The sequence below is a fragment of the Mesocricetus auratus genome, unplaced genomic scaffold (assembly GCF_017639785.1).
Source record: "Mesocricetus auratus isolate SY011 unplaced genomic scaffold, BCM_Maur_2.0 Super-Scaffold_100003, whole genome shotgun sequence".
Taxonomy (NCBI): domain Eukaryota; kingdom Metazoa; phylum Chordata; class Mammalia; order Rodentia; family Cricetidae; genus Mesocricetus; species Mesocricetus auratus.
In genome coordinates this window covers 89,205,053-89,214,844 of record NW_024429188.1, presented here as the reverse complement: position 1 = coordinate 89,214,844, position 9,792 = coordinate 89,205,053, and the positions used below count along the sequence as shown (strand labels likewise).

At 42.8% G+C, this 9,792-nt stretch overlaps 1 protein-coding gene across 2 annotated transcripts; it reads right to left on the bottom strand.

Moving 5' to 3' along the window:
* Nucleotides 1-929: 929 nt before the first annotated feature.
* LOC101832139 (homeobox protein orthopedia-like) lies at nt 930-6,989 on the bottom strand. 2 transcript variants are annotated; one of them, XM_013122791.2, is made up of 4 exons: nt 6,769-6,989; nt 6,261-6,609; nt 4,809-4,854; nt 930-1,172 (listed from the first exon to the last, which is right to left on the bottom strand). In XM_013122791.2, the coding sequence occupies exons 1-4, from the start codon at nt 6,851-6,853 to the stop codon at nt 1,122-1,124; spliced, it is 531 nt and encodes a 176-aa protein (XP_012978245.1). In that variant the 5' UTR covers nt 6,854-6,989; the 3' UTR covers nt 930-1,121. The 2 variants fall into 2 exon arrangements, with proteins under 2 accessions (XP_012978245.1, XP_040599816.1); XM_040743882.1 differs by lacking the exon at nt 4,809-4,854 and having other exon boundaries at nt 6,769-6,975.
* Between the last annotated feature and the right edge of the window lie 2,803 nt (nt 6,990-9,792).

Sequence of the window (9,792 nt, the reverse complement as noted above, 5' to 3'; positions counted from 1 at the left end):
ACAGCCTTGACAAAGGAAATCTATCCTATGCCACAGGCATGTTTCTGCTCAGGATTAGTGTAATCTGATACTGTTGAATGATGTCCCTTTTCACATCTTCCTGTAAGAACTGATCAGTAAGAACTGATCTCTCTCACATGTGATCATGTCTACTGGGGCTGAGGAGATAGTTCAGTTGTTAAAGCATTTGTCTTGCAAGCATGGGGACACAGAGGAGCATGAGTTCAATCCCCGGAAGTCATGCTTAAAAGCCAAAAGTGACAGCATGTCCTTGTAATCACAGAGCTGGGGATGTGGGAGTAGGCTAATTGCTAGGTGTTACAGACCACCCAGTCTAGCTTACTTGATGAGTTCCAATTCAGTGAAAGACCGCGTCTCAAATGGCCAAGTGGATGGCACATGAGGGATAGCACCAAGGATTGTCCTTTGATATCTTCACACACACACACACACACACACACACACACACACACACACACACACACACTACTGAATGGCTTTATGTGAATGTTCCCATCCTTACTAGTTAGCAAAGAAACTTTCAAAACAATTAGAAGGCATTCAATAGGTGATGCTTTTTCTCTTCTTCAGTGCAGCTTCAAAGAATGTTGATTTAATTTTCATCAGTTGTGTGTGTGTCATACCTAAAATAAAATCCCCGCATACACACACTAAAACAGAATGCTGGGAGAAAAAGAAACATTGTTTTCTCCACCAATCCTGAAAAACCAAACAAATCTATTATGGGGGTGATAAAAGGGAATCAGTGGTTTGAGCAAACCCACTCTCACACTCGGGATACTCGTCTGATATCCTCAGCAGTGTCACCTCGTGGGAAAGGACTTTGCCTTTCCATTTAAATGGTATTTTATTGATAAATTACATACATATCATACTAATTCCAAAAGACTCATGAAGCAAATATATTGCGATTTCACTACTTTATTGCAAATAAAAGCGCTGAAGAGATAAGGGTAAGATAGAAAGGGGGGTCAAATAATGCATTGCTAGCAGCAGAAACCCATGTACTTCTGACTCCTGGGCAAGCGTGGTTTTCTGGGGCTCCTCCTCAATCTTCAGTGAAAGGTACAGCGGGCAGCACGAGGAGACCCTCAGAGCACTTACATCTTCAGGTATTTCCTGTATTTGGCTCTCCTGCTTTTAAACCAATTCTACAATGAAAGAGAGAAAGTGATTGTCTTAGTGATTAAATAGCCAGGATCATAACTGAAGAACACATCATGTAAGTTTATATGCCAGGGAGATTTTTACTTTCCATGAAAGAACCTTCTTTCTTATTGCACTAATTCTAATTCTATTTCCATGAGGGGATGAGTGTGTAGCAGAGGGAACAATGCTTGTTAGTCTGTGTGAGGCCCTGGGCTCTATCCTCAGTACTGCAAAAATGACCTTGAAGAATGTCCTAGAACAGATAACACCACACCCCATCCTTTAGCAAATCTCCCTAGCACTAGACCTGTGGCAAAGTTTTGGAGACTTTGACTCTCCTCTCCAATTACATATGTTGGTTTTTAGCGACAGGGTTTCTCTGGGTAACAACCCTGGTTTTCCTGGACCTCACTCTGTAGACCAGGCTGGCCTCGAACTCACAGAGATCCCCCTGCCCTTTCCTCCAATTGCTGGGATTGAAGATGTTTGACACCATGCCCAACTCCAATTATATTTCAATGTCTTCTTCAAGAAGAAGGTGCAGATACAGCTTATGAGTAGGTTGGTCATTTCTGTGACGGGATGTCAAAGAAAGACTAGTCTCAAAATTTCAGTGAACTATGAATGGCAAAAGGCAGGCATACAGTTTCCCAGTCCTCTCGCTACTTCCCTTGAGGAGGGTTCTATCACATTAACCAACCATTCAAATGCTTCCAAGCTTTGACTTGAGAGTGAATAGCTACTTTCCCTGTTTGCTGCATCTTTCCTAGACACTCATCATATTTGGAGTCTTTCCCCTCAGGGTATACAGTCTACAAAGTCCAGACAGAAGTGTTGAGGAGTTAGAGCAGTGATTCTCAACCTTCCTAATGTTGTAACCCTTTAACACAGTTCCTCCTTATGTGGCGACTCCCCCGAAGCCATAAAATTAATTCATTGCTGCTTTATCACTGTAATTTTGCTACTGTTATGAATCATAATGTAAATATCTGATATGTAGGATATCTGGTATGTGACCCCTATGAAAAGGTCGTTTGATTCACTCCCCCAAAGGGTCGAGAACCACTGATCTACACAGGAAGGAGGGTCTTGAGCAAGCCAGGCTCCTTTTCTCGACTTGTGTATCTGCTTAAAGATGCAAGAAAAAAGAAAATAGTTCATTTCTGGCCTGACAACTCCTCTGGTGGGCAGCAACACACTATAGAAATACCCTGTTGTCATGGTCTGAGAATTAAGAATTCTGTAAGGATGGGGATTTAGCTCCATGGTAGAGTGCTTACCTAGCAAGTACAGACACAGAGAGAGAGAGAGAGAGAGAGAGAGAGAGAGAGAGAGAGAGAGAGAGAGAGGGAGGGAGGGAGGGAGGGAGGGAGGGAGGGAGGGAGGGAGGGAGGGAGGGAGGGAACATGACAAAAGTACTCCATTTGCCTCCCTTGTGTTGGCTATGCACTCTGCCTACAGCAACTCTCTAACTCAGAGGTTAACATGTGGGTCAAATATCAGATATGTTGCATGTCAGCTATTTATATTACTGATTTCACATCACAACTTTAAAGATGATAGAACAAAAAGAGTGACAGGATGACCATGGAAGGCTTGTTGGAGATGTGTTGAAAGGTTTGATAGATAGAAACATTGTCTTTTGCCTTATTTATGGTGGCCAGCTCACTTTGCCCTCAGAGGGACAACACAGCCGAGCCAGTGTGCATTTCTTAGTTCTCAAGCTGGGACTTTACTCACTTGAGAAGACGACTTTCTGAAACTCCACATGAGCCATGCCTGGTTGTCATCCTGGCCAATGGCCTTGAGATACAGCTTCAGAGGCCTTCTCTACTGCTCTGACATTCTAGAAACATCATGATCGGATCTGCAGAGCATTTCCATTACTGTACTGCAGGGGGCTCTGAGCAACGAAGCTAGGGACGTCGTGGTGGAGTTTATGCTCTCGTCTTTCTCTTTGCCTTTTCCGGTACACACCGTACAGTTTGTGCTTTCCTAAGCCGTCACACTTAGTAAGTAATTACACTGCCTGGGCAAATGGAAGTCTTTAAGTTACCGCATTTGACAACCATTCTCTACTCTCAACAAGTTAAACCGAATACATTCTTACACAAAATTTTCCTTCCAGAAAAGTCATAGACGCATGCAGTGGTATCAAACAGTCCCAGTGTGCAGTGTGAGCATGGTATGCCTTCTTTCCTAGCATTTCCACTTTCCTCAGATTAGCTTTAAAAAGCATCCAGATTTGTTTGTTTTAGGTTGCTTAGCTTCCTGGACAAATTTCCAACATTGCTCACCTTTGTCAATCTCTACTAGAATGTACAATCTAGTTTGTTAGTGGTGTTTGCAGGCCACATCAGTGAGGGTCAGAAAATTAAAGTGAATCAATGGTTTCTCCAGAAACTTAGACATAACAGTAAGAAAACTAAGCATTGGGAATTGAGGCTTTCCTCATTTCCACCAGTTTGTTTAATTAAGTGATTCTGCACTCCAATGCCTGTATGTTTATAAATTCCCTGTGTAAAGATGGAATGTTAATGCAGTTTAGTATTTCAAAAGTCATTGTAATGAATCCCTAAATTGCACTAATTTCAATGAGTTATTTGGTAACCTTAAGCTTAATATGACTCTACATAGAAATGCTACTTAAAAGGACTCCAGAATTGGAGTTGAAAATATCTTTATATGTATGTATATCCTACACATCTACATAATTAGTACAATTCTTTGTACATGTAATGAATGTGCATTTTTGAAATTTAGAAATTGTATTAGCAGTTTCTTCATAAATACATACATATAATACAGAGTCCTCTTATGTTTAAGGAATAAAACTCGTTCAGTGAAGGTTAAAGAACCTTGATTTTATGGATTTTATGCTAGGCATCTATCTTGGCACCCACTAGTCATTTGTCACTGACTCCAGTCACTGGAAGATAAGTTCCCAGTAAACCTGACTTAGTGACCCCCACACAGAAAAATGTCTAGCAGTGACCATCTACTTGATATTATATGACTAAGTGCTTTTGCAACCTGTTTATGCAGACATTCAAGGACTAATTTGAGGTTGCCTTGACTACAGTGGAGCAGAACAGCTCCTGGCTTACTGGTGCCTAGGGTCTTCTTGTTGTTTTCACCTTTTAAAATCCTTCCCTTAACCCCCTTCACATGGGAACTCAAATTTGGCGCGGAGATTGCTGTCCTGCTAGCAGCTTTAATATATTTAGCTAATTATAATTCAGATTGAGTCTTTGTTGGTTTTGTTTTGTTTTCTTCCAAGAGTCGTGAACTCTGTAACAGTTTAATACTTTTTTTTATTTAGGAAGTCATGTTCCCTCTGAAAATGAGACATTTTGGTATTATGGAACTTTCTTATTCCATTTCCCATGGATAAAGTTCAAAACTCATTTCCCAGCTGGAGGCAGAGGCAGGTGGGTCTATGTGAGGGAGGCCAGTCTGGTGTCATAGTGAGTTCCATGACAGCCAGGGCTATGCAGAGAAACCCTGCCACAAAATAAAAGCCCACATTTCCCATATAGGGAGAAGTAAACAACCCACACAACAACTTCACCCAATGGACAAAGGTGTCCAGGACCTGAAGCATGTACTAGAATGCTGTCTTTTTTCTAGTTACTGACCTGCACTCTGGATTCCGTTACACCTAGCCATCTTGCGAGCTCCCTTCTGTGGGCAAGAGTTGCAAATGTTCGGTATTTGGCATGATGTTTCAATCAGAAAATGTGAACGGCATTTTACATCTGATTTTAAACGTTTGGCCCACTTCCCTTTGGTGACACTCACCTTGAGGACTTTAAGGCTTTGAAAAGATATTTCTACCAATGATTCTATTTCATTTTCTATGTGCTCCTGATGGAAATGTGAAAAACTGAATATGTTCCTAACACACTCAGGCACAATTTGAAAATCACAGAAATAGAAATGTTACTGACAGCAGCATGTGTCAGTGCCTGGGACTCTGCTTATAAAAAGAAAACCACAACAAAACCTGTGAACCAAAATACACAGAGGAAAGGAGGTTTTAGGAACTTTGTCACACTGAAAAGATAAATTAAAATAAAATAATGAAATTTCTAATGTTCAATTACCATGTGAAGTTGTTCAACCTGATTATCAGGGAAACAAAATACTAAAGCTGCAACAGGCACAAACAATGTTGAAAAGTCTCACGACTTTTTCCTGCCAGAATGAGGGAGCTGAACTAAGTTCTGAAAGTTCTGGGCCAACCTGGGCTACAGAGTGAGTTCCTGTATCATCAGAAGAGGAGGACAGGGAGGAAGTGAGGGGGAGAGGATAGGGTGGTGGAAGGAGAAAGGAGGGGGAGGAGAAAGGATAGGGGATTGTGGGAGGAGAGGAAAAGCCAAGCTGCTGAGCTGTACTTCTGGAATCTCAACTCTTTGGGGGAGGGATTGCTTTTGTCTCCTGGCACAGGCCTCCTGGAGCCTTGTAGCTGAGGATGACCTTGAACTTCTTACCCTCATGCTTCTGCCTCCCAATTCCCGAACAAGGACTACCATGGTGGCTTTGATGGATCAACTGATTGAGATCACATTTCAGGCTATAGCTCACGATACCCTGGATCTTGCCGTGAGCCTCTAGCCTCAACTGTCACCATAGCCAACACTTTCTCTCGCTTTCAGAGGCAGATTTTTTTCCTTGTGTAGAAATTTTAAGAAGAATCCTCCCTCCCACACCCTGCAAAATATTCAACAGTAACAATGAAATCAGTGATTTAAAAAAATGTTCCAATGCACTTACAAAATACAACTTAATGTAGAAACTACATGATGCACAATTCAGTGAAATTTTAAACAAAGATCAACCTTTATTTCCTCAGTCACCCTCAGACTTTTCACCCCTGTTCTAGCCTTACTTTGAGTCGTTTAAATACTTCACGAAACTATCTTCATTCCTGTTTGGCCCCGCCACCACCCAGAACCCAAGTGCGGAAGACTGGGAGCCTGGAGTCTCCAGGTAGATTTTATTTTAAGAGGGGTTATAGAAGAGCCTGGGAGAGATCCAGAGGCCTCCTTGGAGCACTCGGTGCTCCCTGCACAAGACAATCGTCTTACCTTGCTTCAGCACTAGGGTAGTGATTGCGTTCAAAAATGCGCTCCAGCTCCTGCAGCTGGAACGCAGTGAACCTGTGGCGGACGTGGTTCCGCTGGCCTGCTGGACGCGGGAGAGCCTGATAGCCTTTTGTGCTCCCAGGGATCGGCTCCTCTTGTTGGCTATTGCTGCTGCTCCCGCCACCATGATTCCTGCCATCCTCAAGGGCTGCACTGCCAGAAGGAACTTCATCTCTCAATTCTTCTTTTACACCTTCTCCTCCTGCTGTGGCCCCCAACACGGGGCCTCCCTGTCCACCCTCTTTCTCCTGACTTCCTTCCACACCCTGCAGGAATATCCACACACTTGCTCCTAGAAGGAGGAAACAAAAAGACAGTGAGCAGGGAATCGGAGTCCGGGGTGAATGCGAAGGCACAGGGAAGGCTGCAGACCGAGCTGCCAAGTGTCTGTCCACTGTCACCTGCAAAGAAACAGAGAGAAGTCGAACACCTAACCCATCCGTATACTGACCATTTCTTTCCTGTCCAACCTCAACAATTCCCAGATGGGACGAGTCGGTGATGTCTTGAGCGTCCATACTGGGAATGGTGCTCATGCTCCTGCAGAGTCTGACTGAGTCCAAGCCTTTGGAAGTGAGGCAAAGCAGTGACCCATGACCTGGAAGAGTTCTCTTCTGGCCCGGTCCAGATTACAATGTATCTAGTCAGTCACAGACATCCTGTCTTGTCTGCCTTCTCAATGCCATTTACTGTGGGTTGAGCCTCTTCAGATACAACCCGTGACAGCATTTGGAGCTTGCAATGAGCAGTGTGTGCCTGCACGAAGGACACAACCCATGGGAATGTGTGGGTGTCCATTTGGGACTCTAAGATGCAGGCCCGCTGATTACTTTGGCCTTGGTGAGGTATCTTCCCAGGGAGGGGGCATGCTCAGCTGTGTCAGACAGATTTGCAGGGAGTGGAATTTGGTGAGAATTGTTGATGAGTAACTCTTGGCCTAGAATTCTACATCAGGTATCTAGTACTTGACATAAATAAAGGAAATATGGCCATGTAGAAGTCCTCTGCGTCTGAACATTCACAAAGACAGACGTTAGAGCCTGGCGAACCCCACTGTCTCTAGTTGTAGGACACTGAAGAGTATACACAGGCTGCTCAGCAGACCTATCACAGGGACTCACATCACTCTGGAGTACTGGGGTAATTTACACTGTTTAGCATTGCTAAATACTGTTAAGATTGGTTACAGCCTGTAAGAATTACGTGTTGTGTGCTGAGATTCCCTTAAGTCTTTGTTGTAAACTCCCGGATAAGACTTTATAGGACTAAGTGAATGTGTTAAGAGTTGCCCTTTATCTATATGGTCTTTTTAAAGTTTGTCTATATATTCATCCTGTGTGTACACATGTGTTAATACAGGCAAATCTTTAGGAACTCTGACCATCTCCTTTGAGACAGTTTCTCATTTGCCTGGAGGTCACAAATTAGGCTACGAAAGCTCTGGCCAGTTAGTCCTAGGAACTTACATACCCTGACCTCATCAGTGCGGAGATTATAAATGAGAGCAAGCATGCCTGCAATTCCTGTGTGGTTATGGGAATGTAGCTCAGGTTCTCCTGCTCGAGCACTTTACCAAATGATCTACTGCCTCAGTCTGCCTTGTCTTCCCCACATAGCAGCAGGCAGCTTGGAACACTTCACCATCACTCCTTGGGTGCAGCAGGATCTCAGAAGAAATAGAATTGTTACAGGCAATTGCACATTGGACACTAATACCCTTGTGGAGAGCTTATGATATTGGTATTCTAAACCACGTAGCAGAAGCTGTTTTCTAAATGTTCAGACATGTGCTCGCTTCGGCAGCACATATACTAAATGTTCAGACACCTCGGGCAGATGCAAGCAGGGTGTGTTCCGTATCAGAGTACATGGCTAGCTAGACCCTATGGAATCCCACTCAAGTCTAGTTCCATGAAACAATTGGAGTTACATAGTGGAGCACAGGTGTGAGTTTACTTACAGTAGCCTGAGAAAGTTCTAGGCAACTAAAACACCCAACAGAATTCTCTCTCCCCAGAAGCATGAATTAACTACTTACACATGCTTTGGGATGAGTGGAAGGTTGATCATTCCCTACTTAGTGGCTTATAATCTCCTTGTAAACTCGCGTGCGGTCTCATAAGCTCTCCATCACCTTGCGGAGGAAATGTCAATGGAAACAATCTTGTGAGGGTCTCCCTTGTGGAAACACAGCGTCTATAATTTTAAGGAGGCATCAGCTATGCTATGCTTGGAGGACACCAGGCAGCAATAGGTGTCATGTAAAACAGGAACAGAAAGTAAGAGAACTGTTTACATTTTATTTAACACAATTATTTATAAATTGGTATCTGTTATTTCTGTGACCAGGAGTAGTGTGCCAGAAACAGCTGCTACTTGAAAATGCTTGAGTCTAGAATGGAGGCATACCCATATAAATCCAGCACCCAGATGTAGAGACAGGAAGATTATTACTTCAAAGTCATCCTTAGACAAACAGATAGTACGAGGCTAGCCTGAGATACATGATACCCTGTCTCAAAAAAAAAAAAGAAACAGCAACACATAAACATACAAACCCCAGTCACCACCACCAATATTAGCTGCAAAAGACCAAAGATATATTGAATCAGACAGAGAGACAGAGAAAACCATTCTGATTTTACAGAGCACAAGTAAGAGGCAACAGACAGCGAAAAAGATATGTTCAGTTAACAAGATGTATCCAAAACTTGTTTTAAATCTATGTAATAAATGGAGTAGATAATGCAAGTGTATACATGGGTTTTTTAATTCAACTTGACAGAATATAATTTTGAATATCTCAAAAATTAAATTAAAAATAAAAGTATATTTAAAAAGTACCAATGATCAAGCATAGGTTACAATATTTGTTTTTTTTTCTTGTCTTTCTTTTGGGGGTTTATTGTCCGCATCAATTTTTTGTTTGTCTTTTCCTCAATTTCTATAGAGATTGGTTCATGTCTTCTCTAAGGACCTCTATCATCTTCATAAAGTCATTTTGAGGTCATTTTCTTCTGCTTCAGCTGTGTTGGGTTATTCAGGTCTTGCTGTTGTGGGTAACTGGACACTGCTGATACCATATTGCCCTGGTTGTTGTTGTTTGTACACTTACATTGTCATTTAAGCATCTGGATTTGGGATGGTTATAGATCTAGGTGTTGATTCCTGCAGTTATCTCTGTTAGATGGGTGTTTGGTCACTTGGACTCAGTTTCCTCTCTGGTCTGCTGACCTAAGGGTTCTGGGGACTAGTGTGTATTCAGGTCCAGGGAGATGTACCTGCTGGGGTTATTGAGACAAGAGGGTTGAAGATACAGCCTGGCTTTTGGTAAAGCCAAAGTTTTCTTCTGAAACTGTGGACCAGGATATGGAGTCCAGGGGAGGGGTATAGACTAGGGTGCCTAGAATTGCTCTGTCCACTGAGAACAGCCTGCCCCCAAATCCCAAAAACTTCTGGTGCTGTGAACCCTAGA